The sequence below is a fragment of the Girardinichthys multiradiatus genome, chromosome 1, assembly GCF_021462225.1.
Source record: "Girardinichthys multiradiatus isolate DD_20200921_A chromosome 1, DD_fGirMul_XY1, whole genome shotgun sequence".
In the NCBI taxonomy this organism is placed as follows: domain Eukaryota; kingdom Metazoa; phylum Chordata; class Actinopteri; order Cyprinodontiformes; family Goodeidae; genus Girardinichthys; species Girardinichthys multiradiatus.
The window spans coordinates 4,672,563-4,689,139 of NC_061794.1; the positions used below are offsets into that span (position 1 = coordinate 4,672,563).

Here is a 16,577-nt window from a genome sequence, read left to right on the forward strand (position 1 = left end):
TTTATGGTCCATTAAAAACTTTTGTACTATTTAGAGGTTTCCGTGCTTACAGTGTGTTTAATTTTTAGGTTTTTGATACATCCGGCCATTGATTTTTGGTTATAGTTTCATTTTGCAACCTTTTTCATCTGCTCGAGATGAATTGTTTTTATGATTGTTTTGTCTGTCCTCATAGCCGTTTTTGTTTGCTTGTGGGTATTTTAGCCTCTTTGTAATCAATCATTTGTATGTGGTCTTTGTTTTCCATCAATAATTACCGGTATATGTAATTTAGAGGGAATTTGAAGACATAGGCCACTGGGTTTGTATCTGTTGGAGCTCTTTTTGGATTTGTTTGTCATTATGTATTTTATGGGTAATTTTGTATCAGCTGTGTGCTTATTAATTCACTACTACTGTTAGAATGCTGTGCGAATGTGGTCAGGTTTTTGTTTGTCTTTAGTGCAGGGGTGACCAAAGTGCGGCCTGAGAGCCATATGCAGCCCCTGGAATGATTTTATGCAGCCCATAACTGCAGTTCAAAATTGACACAAATTTTGCCCGCCAGCACAGGTGCTTCATACAGATACTTTTTATTTTTAATTAGGGGAAACATATTACAGACAGATTAAAATCTTCTTACAGTGGAAATTGTTCCTCACAAAGTATTTGTCTTTTAAAAACCATGCTTTTGGCATTCTCTTTAATTGATAGTCAATATTAAATATCCAGTGGCTTTTACTCAAAAGTAGACTTTGCAGCAGCCAAATCTGCTTTTAATTAATATATCAAACTTGGCTAAATACACCAGGCATGACCCAAATCATTTTCTTATTGCTGAGACTAATTTCTTATTTAGTTTTTTCAATCAAGCCCAAAATAATTTGCAAACTTGATGCCTTCCTTTATGAATGCAAAGGTGCAAAACCCTTTTTAATTTTTGTATTTGATTATTACACATCCTTTTCCAACAACAAATATGACTACTTGTTTTGTTTTATTAAATCATTGCATGCTTAGCTTATTGTACAAGTAAAAAAGGTCATAATATCATTCTTTCTGGTGTTATTTTTCAGAAATTATATTTTTTTGGTCCGCAGTAATTTTGACTTGACAATTTCAGCCAATGTGACAAAAAGTTAGCATACCGATGCATTATTCTTAATAGTCATTTCATGTATATCTAAATCTTTCAGTCAGACTTAATTCAGACCAAACTCAATGTAAGAAAAGCTTGTTACCTATAAAGCAACATGCGACCATCAGTTTTTCTATTTGTTTTAAATTTTTATTCAGTCATGCTAAGGTTATAACCATACAAAAAACTCTCTTCCTTGCAGACAAGGAAATACCAAGTGGGCATCATGGGTCAAAAGATCTTAGTTCTTCTAAGTTTAACTGTCTTTTCTGCCTTATTTACATGTTTTTTGTTTTTTTTTAGTCTTTTAGAGGCGTCTACTGAACTTGTGAAACACCACTTTTCAAAAACTTCATGTACATGTGAAACCCTCCATTGGAAGTTCACAACTCATTACCCGGTTGTGTTTTTGTCATTGTAGTGCTCTGGATAATACATTCAGGGTCCTTGCACTAAAGTCCTATAAAGCATCATCAAGCTCAGTTATTCACAGGGATGCCTGCTTTAGGGATGAATGAGCTAATTCAGAAGTCGGTTCATTAATCCATTTATGTTAGTGTGTTGTATTCATACTAACTCATTTAGGACCAATTTAAAATAATCACGATAGGAAATACTTTATACATAAATCTAAAATCTAATACAAGCAGAAAAACTACAAATAAGTGAAAATGCATCTTCAGATAAAAAGCTTTTTTATGGTAGTACATACTTCTTAAATGGTGTATCTCACCACAGGGTAACGTACCTTTCTTTTCTTTTACATCCTCCTCCACGTCTCCTGCACCAAGCAGGGTGAAGATGATGCCCGTCTGGGAGTTGACGCCTACGGCTGTCACTAGCATCCTGCCTGAGCCCTCCATCACATGGGTACCTTAAGAGAAAAACACATCAGCTGAGCTTTCTTTCATGGACGGGACATGTTTTTCTATGAACCATAATGGTTATAAGGTTTATTCTTGCATTTAAATGTTCTTACTACACAACATACAGAGATTGGACAATGAAACTGAAACACCTGTCATTTTAGTGTGGGAGGTTTCATTGCTAAATTGGACCAGCCCCGGTTAGCCAGTCTTCATTGATTGTACATTGCACCAGTAAGAGCAGAGTGTGAAGGTTCAATTAGCAGGGTAAGAGCACAGTTTTGCTCAAAATATTGAAATGCACACAACATACCAGAGTTCAAAAGAGGACAAATTGTTGGTGCACGTCTTGCTGGCGCATCTGTGACCAAGACAGCAAGTCTTTGTGAGGTATCAAGAGCCACGGTATCCAGGGTAATGTCAGCATACCACCAAGAAGGACGAACCACATCCAACAGGATTAACTGTGGACGCAAGAGGAAGCTGTCTGAAAGGGATGTTCGGGTGCTAACCCGGATTGTATCCAAAAAACAAAAGCACGGCTGTCCAAATCACGGCAGAATTAAATGTGCACCTCAACTCTCCTGTTTCCACCAGAACTGTCTGTCAGGAGCTCCACAGGGTCAATATACACGGCCGGGCTGCTATAGCCAAACCTTTGGTCACTCATGCCAATGCCAAACGTCGGTTTCAATGGTGCAAGGAGCTCAAATCTTGGGCTGTGAACAATGTGAAACATGTATTGTTCTCTGATGAGTCCACCTTTACTGTTTTCCCCACATCCGGGAGAGTTACGGTGTGGAGAAGCCGCAAAGAAGCGTACCACCCAGATTGTTGCATGCCCAGAGTGAAGCATGGAGGTGGATCAGTGATGGTTTGGGCTGCCATGTCATGGCATTCCCTTGGCCCAATACTTGTGCTAGATGGGCGCGTCACTGCCAAGGACTACCGAACCATTCTTGAGGACCATGTGCATCCAATGGTTCAAACATTGTATCCTGAAGGTGGTGCCGTGTATCAGGATGACAATGCACCAATACACACAGCAAGACTGGTGAAAGATTGGTTTGATGAACATGAAAGTGAAGTTGAACATCTCCTATGGCCTGCAGTCACCAGATCTAAATATTATTGAGCCACTTTGGGGTGTTTTGGAGGAGCGAGTCAGGAAACGTTTTCCTCCACCAGTATCACGTAGTGACCTGGCCACTATCCTGCAAGAAGAATGGCTTAAAATCCCTCTGACCACTGTGCAGGACTTGTATATGTCATTCCCAAGACGTATTGACGCTGTATTGGCCGCAAAAAGAGGCCCTACACCATACTAATAAATTATTGTGGTCTAAAACCAGGTGTTTCACTTCCATTTTCCAACCCCTGTAGTGTCTTGCAAAAGTATTCATATCACTTGAACTCTTCCACATTCTGTCATGTTATAACTACAAATTTCAGTGTATTGAGATTAGATGTCACAGACCAACAAAATGTAGTGGATAGCGGGAAGTGGAAGGAAAATGCTACATGGGTATATATGTTTTCACCTTTGTGTAACTACCTTTTGTAATGACAGCTGCAGGCGTTTTGGGGTATGTCTATACCAGGTTTGTAGAGACTAACATCTTTACCCACTTGTCTTAGTAATAGCACAAGCTCAGTCACAGAGCATCAGTGAACAGCAGTTTTCAAGTTTTGCCACTAATTATCCAATGGATTTAGGTCTGGGCTTTGACTGGGGCATTCTAACACATGATATGCTGTGATATAAGCCATTCCATTGTAAATCTGGCTCTATGTCTAGGATCTTTTTATGTTTTTTGCTGGAAAGTGAACTTCCACCACTATCTCACAGCATTATAGGTCCACCACCATGTTTTTAAGTGGTAATGGTTTTTGGGTGATGTGCAGTGTATTTTTCTGCCACACACAGCATTTTACATGAAGGCCAAAAAGTTCAGTTTTGGTCTTATGTGATCAAAGTACCTTTTACACATTTGTTGTGTTCCCTACATGGCCTGTAGCTAACTGCAAACATGAACACATATGACTTCCTTACAGCAATGGCTGTCTTCTTGCCACAGATTTATAGGGAATGACCAATACTTGTCCTGTCAACAGATTATCCTACCTAAGCTATGGATTTCTGCAACTCCTCCAAGGTTACCAGGGGCCTTTTCACTGCTTCTCTGATTAATGCTCTCCTCGCCCAGTCAGTTTAGGTGGACAGTCATGTTTTGGTATGTTTGCAGTTGGCCCATACCCTTCTCATTTTCAGATGATGGATTGAACAGAGCTCTGTGACATGATTAAAGCTTGTGATAGTGTTTTATAACCCAACCCTGCTTTAAACTTCTCCACAATGTTCTCTTGGTCTTTATGATGCTGCTTGTTCATTAATGTTCTCTAACAAACATCTGAGGCCAGAAACAGAACAACTGGATTTATGCTAAGATTAATTTACAAACAGCTGGACTCCATTTACTTACTAGGTTACATCGGAAAGCAAATGGTTGTACTGGATTTTATTCAGTAGCATCAGTGTAAAAGGGACTGAATAAAAAAGCTGACCACTCTTTCAGATTTCTTTTGATAAAAAATCTAAAAATCATGTATCACTTTCCTTCAGCCTTTATGACTGAAAGCAGTTTTGGAACTTGTAATTTCAATTGGTTGAGACTTAAAACCACAAAGTCGAGAAGGCGTGGCGTAGTGTTAAAAAATGCAACACAATATGTACTCTTTTCTTTTGGAAACTAAACCTTATTTTGTTAAACACCTAAATGTTGCCAACTGAGATTTTTAACCAGCTGGTAGATTATATATGCTTTAACCAAAGGCAAAACATTTAAAGATGTGTGTTCATGTGACCACTTGGATAAATTAAACACTAAATTGATACAAATAACTTTAAATCTTATTTCAAGGCTTTAGATGCTAAAAAGACACTTAAACCACCTGATGTAAAATTTGATGTCAAACAAAAGTAGTTTTTTTCAAAGCTTCTTTCTATCATTTTGTTTCTTTGGTCACAAAAGATTCTATGCCTTTGTGAATTTAATTCGCTCCTCCTTTGTTGCTGTCATGTGACCAGTTTTAACTGTGTTTTTTGTTGTTTCGTGTGTTCCTTGTCTCTTCATAATTGTTTGTCATTGTGATATTTTGGTCATACAGAGGTGATGGTGTGTTTCACTGAACCCTACAGGATAAAGATTTACGAGCAGAATCAAATTTGTACATAAAACAATTTTATTGGTATGCTTTGCAACAACTTCAACACAGTAATTAAATAAAGATTTACTTATTAGAATATAGTTTTATCATAATTATCCGGTATTTTGTGTTTGTGGCTCAGACATTGCTTTCTTAAAAAGAACCTCCTGGTGCTAACAACAGCATGGGCGATATACGGAGTTCTTCTCAACCCTAAAACTCAGTCCTACTTTTCTTCTGCTAACATTTATTCAGCAATCGACTGACAAAATCAATGAGTCCCTAAATTGAAGAAAATGATATAAATCAATAAAAGAAATGACTGATTGTGCAGTAAATATATGTAGTGTCTTTAGTTTTAAGAATGTATTTGAAAGAATATATGCTAATCTTCACAAGCACAAATAATGTCTAAAAACTGTCAAAGACATCTACAGGGCATAACGGCAGAGAGAGAATTGCTTTTGCATTATTCATTAGCACACACTAAAGGAAGACAAAGGTTTCCAGGTAGGGTTACTGAATTTATGGTTCTGCTAGAGCAGCTCATTGACTCATCATTTCCTGTAGTCAACATACAACCCGACCTGAGCTGGATGAATAAGTTGTGGTCTAGATCAGACCTCTATCACTGTTGCTTTGTCTTACTGCAAAACTAATTAACTCTTCACTGAAAGCAATTGAGCTGCAAGCTCAGCATTTTCCATCAAATCAAATGCATACCAACATCTTTCTAGGTGACACTGTGACAACTTTATGATTTCATTTAATGTAATGACCAAGGTGTGTATTTGGAACTGTGCTTTTCAAAAAACAAAGAAATCACAACTCTATTGTATGTTTTAAGCCCACTGATATAAAAAGTAGGCTATGTAAATTAAAGCTCACTTGACTGATGATGGCAAAAGAGTAGCAAGGAGCTAAGAAGAAACCTGAGAGCAGCATGGGGTCCTTGTCCACAGATTTGCGTACGTGGTCAGACTCTCCTGTCAAGGAGCTCTCGTCTATCTTCAGGTCATTGCCTTGGACCAAGATACCGTCAGCAGGAAGCAGGTCACCTGAAGCACAGATCACATTCAGATCAGCCTTGTATGCTTGTCCTTTTTGTTCAAATTACATCATGCATACGCTATTGTTTTAATATTTCTTGTTTCTATGTTAGGTAGTTGATACCATTACATATTAGGGAGATCAACAGTGCATTTAGAGACTGAATAATTCATGAGGAAATGGGCTAAGAATGAAGTAGGTCTATTAAAATGTACAGAGGGATAGAGGTCAAGAATTGAGCCTTTACAAGATATTTAGATACATTTTTATATTTAAAGAATATGAGTTTACATGTAAACATTATAAATTTAGAAGAAAAATTATGAATGTAATTAGCTATGACCATTTTGTCTTTGTGTTAAAATATTTGTAAAACAATTTAATAGAAACTCTGCTAGCATACACCTTGTCTCCTAAGATGAATAATTAATGCCCGCTCACTGCAGCAAGGCTAGTAGAATATATTTTGAAGTCTGCTCTTATGTCTTTATACTATAGTTCTTAAAGAGAAAATAAAATCAGTTAAAATCGATATTGGCAAGTCAAAGTTTCACAAAAATTGCAGACCAGAAATTGGCCACAAAGTTCTGATCGTTTATGAGTAAATGCCCTGAGAAATGCAAACGTTTTAGAGTTTTACAAGCAAATTCCTTTAAAGAGCTTTCCATATTTTTTTGGTCCCAGTTAGACTTCAATTTTCCAGTTATCTACATTTCTTTTAAACTTATACCAGCTTTACAACTTTTCAGTCTAAAGAAATCATAAAGTCAATTTGTGTGAGACGACGCAGACAGGGACAGTTTCCCTACCATATTTGACCTGTGCCATGTCCCCCACCACAATGTCAGCCACGGGGATTTGGATGACGTTTCCTTTCCGAACCACTGCAAACCTCTGCTCCTGTTCAATCCGGCTCTGCAGACCCCGGAACTGTTTTTCTTTGGACCAGTCGTTAAACGCCGTCACCAGGACGACACACACAACCGAAAGCAGGATGGCGGCTCCCTCGATCCAGCCAGCGTCAGCTTCCCCTTCATCCTCTGCTCCCGCATTTGCTTCTCCACACACTGTGGAGACGATATGTAGATATTAGGTTACAAGGTTTAAATCAAACCTCACAAATTTCTCAGATAAAGTAACATTTGCATTGGTGGTCCCAGACTTCAATTACAACTGTTAATTAATTGAAATTAAACATAACAAAACATGACTCATAACATATATGATACATCTTCTACATTAAGTATTTACTTATGTAAAACCTAACTTAAACCAATTTCTTAAAAACATTGATACATGTTGCTAGATGATGTCATGTGTTAATTAGCAAATCTGGTGCATTAGGACATTGCATTTAAATGAAGCATCATCAGCTCTTTACATCTGCATTCCATTCTCCTGTTCTCTGTACCCTCCCACTATTTGGCAATATGGTAATATTTGGTATTATGTATTGGTAACCCAAAACTTATTCACATTCCTGGCATATTTTAATTTAAATCTACTTTATTTAACCAAGAAGTTTGTTTTTGATAGGAAGTGACACAAGACAATGTACAAGAGGTATCATTTTTGAAGAAAGAAGTTTTTATTTACATTTTAATAGAATTTTCATATAAAAAAATATTTACACCCTTTTTACAAAAAACAGAAAAGCCTTTATTAGCATTTTAATAATGAAACACTTCCTATAATTGTAGCTTTTTACAAGTTTCTACTGATATTTTTGATATTTTCTTTTCTATAAGCAAACATATACAGGTCCTTCTCAACAAATTAGCATATTGTGATAAAGTTCATTATTTTCTATAATGTAATGATGAAAATTTAACATTCATATATTTTAGATTCATTGCACACTAACTGAAATATTTCAGGTCTTTTATTGTCTTAATACAGATGATTTTGGCATACAGCTCATGAAAACCCAAAATTCCTATCTCACAAAATTAGCATATTTCATCCGACCAATAAAAGAAAAGTGTTTTTAATACAAAAAACGTCAACCTTCAAATAATCATGTACAGTTATGCACTCAATACTTGGTCGGGAATCCTTTGGCAGAAATGACTGCTTCAATGCGGCGTGGCATGGAGGCAATCAGCCTATGGCACTGCTGAGGTCTTATGGAGGCCCAGGATGCTTCGATAGCGGCCTTTAGCTCATCCAGAGTGTTGGGTCTTGAGTCTCTCAACGTTCTCTTCACAATATCCCACAGATTCTCTATGGGGTTCAGATCAGGAGAGTTGGCAGGCCAATTGAGCACAGTGATACCATGGTCAGTAAACCATTTACCAGTGGTTTTGGTACTGTGAGCAGGTGCCAGGTTGTGCTGAAAAATGAAATCTTCATCTCCATAAAGCTTTTCAGCAGATAGAAGCATGAAGTGCTCCAAAATCTCCTGATAGCTAGCTGCATTGACCCTGCCCTTGATAAAACACAGTGGACCAACACCAGCAGCTGACACGGCACCCCAGACCATCACTGACTGTGGGTACTTGACACTGGACGTCTGGCATTTTGGCATTTCCTTCTCCCCAGTCTTCCTCCAGACTCTGGCACCTTGATTTCCGAATGACATGCAGAATTTGCTTTCATCCGAAAAAAGTACTTTGGACCACTGAGCAACAGTCCAGTGCTGCTTCTCTGTAGCCCAGGACTGGGGAATGTGGCACCTGTAGCCCATTTCCTGCACACGCCTGTGCACGGTGGCTCTGGATGTTTCTACTCCAGACTCAGTCCACTGGTTCCGCAGGTCCCCCAAGGTCTGGAATTGGCCCTTCTCCACAATCTTCCTCAGGGTCCGGTCACCTCTTCTCGTTGTGCAGCGTTTTCTGCCACACCTTTTCCTTCCCACAGACTTCCCACTGAGGTGCCTTGATACAGCACTCTGGGAACAACCTATTTGTTCAGAAATTTATTTCTGTGTCTTACCCTCTTGCTTGAGGGTGTCAATAGTGGCCTTCTGGACAGCAGTCAGGTCGGCAGTCTTACCCATGATTGGGGTTTGGAGTGATGAACCAGGCTGGGAGTTTTAAAGGCCTCAGGAATCTTTTGCAGGTGTTTAGAGTTAACTCGTTGATTCAGATGATTAGGTTCATAGCTTGTTTAGAGACCCTTTTAATGATATGCTAATTTTGTGAAATAGGAATTTTGGGTTTTCATGAGCTGTATGCCAAAATCATCCGTATTAAGACAATAAAAGACTTGAAATATTTCAGTTAGTGTGCAATGAATCTAAAATATATGAATGTTAAATTTTCATCATGACATTATGGAAAATAATGAACTTTATCACAATATGCTAATTTTTTGAGAAGGACCTGTATTAGTTGGACTTTCTCCTTGCCATCACCCTAATCTTTAACTCCCTCCATGTGGTCGGATTGTAGTCAGGATTCTGGTTGGGCCACTCCAAAACATTAATATTACTTTGAGTCAGAAGAAACATGATGGTCCAGTTAAAACATGTAATCTGCCAGGGGTGTAAATAATTTTGGGATAACTGTACATACACTGCCTTGCAAAAGTATTCGGCCCCCTTGAACTTTTCAACCTCTTGCCACATTTCAGGCTTCAAACATAAAGATATAAAATTCTAATTTTTTGTGAACAATCAACAACAAGTGGGACACAATCGTGAAATGGAATGAAATTTGTTGGATGTGTCAAACTTTTTTAACAAATAAAAAACTGAAAAGTGGGGCGTGCAATATTATTCGGCCTCCTTGCGTTAATACTTTGTTGCGCCACCCTTTGCTGTAATCACAGCTGCAAGTCTCTTGGGGTATGTCTCTATCAGTTTTGCACATCGAGAGACTGAAATTCTTGCCCATTCTTCCTTGCAAAACAGCTTGAGCTCAGTGAGGTTGGATGGAGAGCGTTCGTGAACAGCAGTCTTCAGCTCTTTCCACAGATTCTCGATTGGATTCAGGTCTGGACTTTGACTTGGGCATTCCAACACCTGGATACGTTTATTTGTGAACCATTCCATTGTAGATTTGGCTTTATGTTTTGGATCATTGTCTTGTTGGAAGATAAATCTCCGTCCCAGTCTCAGGTCTCTTGCAGACTCAACAGGTTGTCTTCCAGAACGGTCCTGTATTTGGCCCCATCCATCTTCCCATCAATTTTGACCATCTTCCCTGTCCCTGCTGACGAAAAGCAGGCCCAAACCATGATGCTGCCACCACCATGTTTGACAGTGGGGATGGTGTGTTCAGGGTGATGAGCTGTGTTGTTTTTACGTCAAACATATCGTTTTGCATTGTGGCCAAACAGTTCGATTTTGGTTTCATCTGACCAGAGCACCTTCTTCCACATGTTTGGTGTGTCTCCCAGGTGGCTTGTGGCAAACTTTAAACGAGACTTTTTATGGATATCTTTGAGAAATGGCTTTCTTCTTGTCACTCTTTCATAAAGGCCAGATTTGTGCAGTGTACGACTGATTGTTGTCCTATGGACAGACTCTCCCACCTCAGCTGTAGATCTCTGCAGTTCATCCAGAGTGATCATGGATGAACTGCAGCTCTTATCAGTCTTCTCCTTGTTCGAGATAAAGGTTTAGAGGGACGGCCGGGTCTTGGTAGATTTGCAGTGGTCTGATACTCCTTCCATTTCAATATGATTGCTGGCACAGTGCTCCTTGGGATGTTTAAAGCTTGGGAAATCTTTTTGTATCCAAATCCGGCTTTAAACTTCTCCACAACAGTATCTCGGACCTGCCCGGTGTGTTCCTTGGTCTTCATGATGCTCTCTGCGCTTTGAACAGAACCCTGAGACTATCACAGAGCAGATGCATTTATACAGAGACTTGATTACACACAGGTGGATTCTATTTATCATCATCAGTCATTTGGGACAACATTGGATCATTCAGAGATCCTCACTGAACTTCTGGAGTGAATTTGCTGCACTGAAAGTAAAGGGGCTGAATAATATTGCTGTTTTTTATTTGTCAAAAACGTTTGACACATCCAATAAATTTCATTCCACTTCACGATTGTGTCCCACTTGTTGTTGATTCTTCACAAAAAATTTGAATTTTATATATTTATGTTTGATGCCTGAAATGTGGCAAGAGGTTGACCAGTTCAAGGGGTCCGAGTACTTTCGCAAGGCACTGTAGTTTTCAATATAGTCTAAAAGAGGTCAGCACCTGTTCCTGAAAATGGCACATTAAATATGATTTATGGTTTATACTCTGCTCTCATATAATTTTATCTCATGCACAGCACAATCATTTATGTAAGTTCAACACGTTTGTACAATTATTCATCTTAGAGAAGGTCAGAAGATTCTGCTCCACTCCACTTCTTTGTCATCCCCACAAGCTAGGATCTGAAATCCCTCTACGGCTGGATCTGGCATCAGCATGCCAATCCAGGTATGCTAGCACATTCTGGCATTACTGTTAAAGTCACGTAAGTTTAGCTTAATGGTGTCACTTTAAAGTAAGAAAGAATGGCATCCATTTCACCGATAACAGTTTCCCATGAAAAAGTTGTGCTATTTTCTTTCTCACTTGATCACATGGCAAACAGACAAAAACTTTCCTCCCGTGTTATAATACATTGGCTACCCCTTTCTGCATGAACTTGCTGAGGTTTACTTCTAAATGTTCCAGCTTCCAGCAGTCTTTCACAGTCAAAAGACCACTGTTTAAAGTTGCCAGGGCGACTCCTAGAAACATTAAGTTCAAATTGAACTTGACAATTTAAATGCAGCTTTCTTGAACAAGCTTGCTTTATTTTAAACATGCTACACGGTCAGTGTAGCACGATTTTGCATGTGCTCTGTTACCTTGTATATATTCTGAGGTTTCTGAACCAGTTTGTCCCTTATCTGCATCCTCTGTTGACCCAGACCACTTCCTTCCCACAAGGACACCACAGTTGAACCTTTCTTTCTTTATAGGCTTTTGTCTCTGCTTATTAACATGATTTCATTTTTATTATTGTTACCATATAACATTACAAAAATGTATTATTATTTTTAGTGAATGTTACCTACAAAACCCCTACACACTACACATAGAGCAAATGCTTGGGCGTGGCTTTATTCTATTTAGTATTTTGTTTTATTTGAGTAAATGTGTTTAACCAATAAGTTGACAGAAAAGTCAGCACATGAATTTTGTTATGAAGTCAAAGAGAGAGTTTGGCTATAACCTAGTGCAATAACTTTGCAGTAAAGTAAGGTATTTGAATTACTGCCTCTATTCTATCTGAATTTAGGCGGGGTGCCAACTGTAGTTTTACTAATAGAATTAAGTTTTTACTGTTGCTATTATTTTCACAGTTGTCTTCACATCTAGGGCTTGTTTTTTGGTTTAGTATAGTTCCGTGCTTTATATTTATCCTGTGAAACTTCAGACCAAAATCCAAGAAAAGGATTAGCCTACTTTAAAGTGTAGCAAAGCAAATTATCCTAAAATGTGAAATTTAATCCACTTCAGCTGCCTCTTCTGCAAGTCACTTAAAATGCATCAGAGGGCCATGGATTTAGTCAATCAACTTCTAATCCAAACCATTGGCAGCCAGGGATCTCAAAACACACAGATGCTAGGATACATTATTGTCAAGTTGTCTATCTTATTACCATGACAGTGCATGTGAAAGTTTATTTTAGATTGGACCCAAAAGGAAAAACAGGTTTCAAAACAGTCTTTAAAAAAATCCACAATTAACTGTAATTCCAATATTGACTGTGACAAACTTTGAATATGAATGCTGTTTTTAATCAATAACATGATTACAGGCTTGAAATTACAGGAGAGTTAATGAGTGCAAAAAGTCAGTCATGAGATGACTGACATTATCAAGAATCTAAGGCCCAAAGGAAAAAACCTTTAGAGAAAAAGATTTTGCTAAAATCATCCTTAGCTGTTCATGTGATCACCCTCACGTTTTTTTCTCAAATCTGCGCCTGATTGGTTATTCATTTCCCAATTAACCAATCCACCTCAAGAAGTGGAATCTTCCTTGGAACTAAGACAAGCAAATTTAGCACACCACATCCAGCAAGCAAGCCCGTCCAGACCGGGAAATAGTTGATCCCATACCTCGTTAAAATTTGTTAAATGTTCTGTTTGTCATCACTACAATTTTTGTCTATTTTGTGTAAAATTTGTGCAGACTTTGGGTCGACTCTATATCTCTCCTCACCATGGAGATCAGCTAAGCTTAACCCAGCAAGTTTCTTTAAGAGCCTTACCCTGCATATTAACTATCTGGTTCTGTCTTGATCTAAAACTTGGAACCAACTAGGATTCATTTGAAGAAGTTAGAAGGCTGATTGATTTGTGAACATTAATATAATTTTATGTAGTTTATGTTCACTACAACAATGACAAGCCCAAAATAAATTACATTAAAATGGTACTTTTAGAAGGCTGAGATTACACACCCAAAACTATACATTCAACAACTTAATATGTTTCCTGTATTGTTTATGCTGTAGTTATATATTGTAAAAACCTCTAATGTATTTTGGCAACATTTTATTTTAGAAACTATTGCTATTATCAATATTCTCTAATACCAATAAAAATAAAGAAGTAACAAAGATTTCTGTCACTCGGGGTGTACTTTTAAATTTAGCTGAATTTTCAAATAGATAATAATACTAGCTAGAACTGGAAGCAGTTATTAAAGGGATCCAGTCTGCACTCCCAGCATGCCTCATCACGCACCCCGTCATCCCATCACACGTTGTGGTTGTCATAGGGTGAGATCTGAACTTGCTTGCAGAAGCACTCAGGCCTAAAAGGCTTAGCCCTTACAATGCCTTATCACTATTTGACAGCTGTGGAGGAAAATGTAAAATTCACAAAGAATCCAAAGTTTGTCCTTAAATTCTCGAAGTATTGCTAGAGGAAGCATTTTATGTCAAACGAACAATATGAAAATCCCATGTCCTTAGCGGTTATTAATTCCCATTTTGAGAGTGAACACAGCATATAATCATAATTTAATACAGTCACAAAAAATATATACTGTGTCCGTAAATTCTCAAAATTTTCTCAGACGACATTCTTTCCTTGTGGCACAGACCTCAGTATTACCAGGCCTGTAGATCAAATATTTTCCAAAAGAAAAAATACTCCATCCAGTCTAATGCATTTTTGGAAAACAAGATTTTTTGAAAAAGTAGAGTGAAGGACCTTAAAATAAAGCAAAGGTTAGAGTGCATTAAACGGTCAGAATATATCCTGAAATTCTGAGGTAATTATGACAATTAGGTGATTTTTGTTTTTGGCTGATTTTCTACATATCTGGCAAATTTTTCACACTTTTCTTAGTAAGCCCCTCACACTTCTGTTAATAACAACCATATCCCAGATAGAGTCTCTGGGATATGCCCCAAAGGTTTGTGCAAAGTTTTGCAAAAATCCAATCAGCAGTTTTTGCGTAGTGAAATTCTCCAAATCTTTTCGCCCCCTAGTGGCCAAAGTTGGCCAACGTTCGTATACGTTCTCAAAAACAAGTTTGTAGTTAAGGGTTTTAAGGTCATTTGGAAATTATACACAGTGTGAGATTGATGGCTAAATCAAATTAGTGGCTGACTCACTAAAAATATTTGCTTGCTTGTTACTTTCAAATACAGCACAAATTAAAATGTTGGACAACTTTTTTGCTTTCCTCTCTAGATAATATGTGCAAATTTCCAAGCCGATCTGGCTTGAACCTGGAGGGTCAGATTATTTTTGATGTCAGCTAGCTACCTGTAGCAAAAAAAAAATAGTTCTAGGTGGAAGTGGGTGTGGCATAGGTCAGGTCAACACCTGCCCAGAATTATTCAAGGTTTATAGCGACAAAACGTTTTTATGTGTGGGATTAGAGGTTTGAAAGTTAGAAGCTAAAATGCGTCATCTTTTGCAGTTGCGCCACCTAGTTTTTGGGGGGGCTGAATTTTTGTATCTGAGTAGCGGTGGGGTATTTTTTATAACGCTAGTATGTCCACCTCATTCCAGTATTTGTTGTTTTTCCTGCCCAATAAGTTTTAGCAGAGAAAAAGAATAGTAATAAAAAAAACTGTACAAAGACTATAGGGTTTCCTGATTAATAATTAATATTTTATTACAATTATTTTCTATTTAAGAACAAAACAATTTTGCTTTCTTTTCAGATTTTGTGAGTTTTTTCCATAGTTTTGCAAAAACTGAATTTCATCTAATCCAGATGAGATTGTTGCTACAGCTGTAACCTTTTAGGTCAATCTCTCCAGCTCTTATCACTCTTCTAATTGCTAGACTTAGTGTGCAGAATTCATTTTTTCCTTTTATTAAAAAGACAATTACTTTAAATTCCAGTGTGAATAAATAGAGGCAAAATAAATCCTTTTGCCACTTTGCACAGCTGCTGGCTGCTCACAATCTCCTTCCAGCTGTGTATAGCTGACTCCTGTTGTCCATTCAGTACTTAACTATGTTCTCAGAAATACCTATCAGAAGCCTGTTTGTGATAAAATGCTGTTCTTTGTTTTAGGTACACTTTGTCACTTAATGGGTCTCCCTATTTTCATGACTATTTATACTGTAGATTTTCACCAAAGGCAACAAACCTGTGACTGAACACACATGGAATTATATAGTAAGCAAAAAGTGTGAAATAACTCTAAATATTTTTATATTTTATATTTTTCAAAATAGCCACCTTTTGCTTTGATGACTGCTTTGCTCTCTTGGCATTCTCTCCATGACCTTCATGAGGAGGTCACCTGACATGTTTTTCCAGAGTCTTGAAAGAACTTCCCAGAGAGACGGCCAAAGGTTAATATTTCAGTCATCACAGCAATGGGTGGCTAGTTTAAAGGATCTAAAATATATAACATATTTAAAGTTCTTTTCCAATTTTGCCTTTGCTACATAATTCCATATGTGTTCATTCACTGTGTTGATGCCTTCACTGAGAATCTATGTACAATGTACATGGTCATAAAAATGAAGAAAACCATTAAATCAGAAAGTGTTTCTAAAGCTTTTAACCGGTAATGCAAATGGGGCTTTATTTTCTTGTCTAATAATTCCCTCTCTCACTTCCCCAGAAACCAACCAACTCCCCCCTATGCCCTTGTCCTCACATTCGCTTTCCTTCCCAGGAGGCTGGTAGAAAGAGAGACCAAGTGAAATGATGGCGGCGGCCTCCAAGATGATGAGGGTGACATCCTGTAGAGCCTCCCACACAAGTTCCAGGAACGTCTTTGGCTTCTTCGGAGGAATAAAGTTCTGACCGAAAGTTTGACATCGACGTTCCAAGTCTGCCGGGTCGCCACTGATACCTAAGGGGATTAAACAGTGAAAATGCTTTATCAGAGCAAAAGTTACAGAAAGGTGA

General features: G+C 38.0%; 1 protein-coding gene across 4 annotated transcripts in view; it reads right to left on the reverse strand.

The window, feature by feature from the left end:
- Window positions 1-16,577, reverse strand: part of atp2b3b (ATPase plasma membrane Ca2+ transporting 3b) — a 137,928-nt gene that overhangs the window by 105,126 nt on the left and 16,225 nt on the right. For all 4 annotated transcript variants that reach the window (XM_047347739.1, XM_047347489.1, XM_047347569.1 and 1 more), the window contains exons 3-6: window positions 16,324-16,521; window positions 7,050-7,307; window positions 6,123-6,248; window positions 1,866-1,991 (exon numbers count right to left, since the gene is read on the reverse strand). In XM_047347739.1, the coding sequence (XP_047203695.1) occupies window positions 1,866-1,991; window positions 6,123-6,248; window positions 7,050-7,307; window positions 16,324-16,521 (708 nt within the window). The remainder of the gene's footprint in view (window positions 1-1,865; window positions 1,992-6,122; window positions 6,249-7,049; window positions 7,308-16,323; window positions 16,522-16,577) is intronic.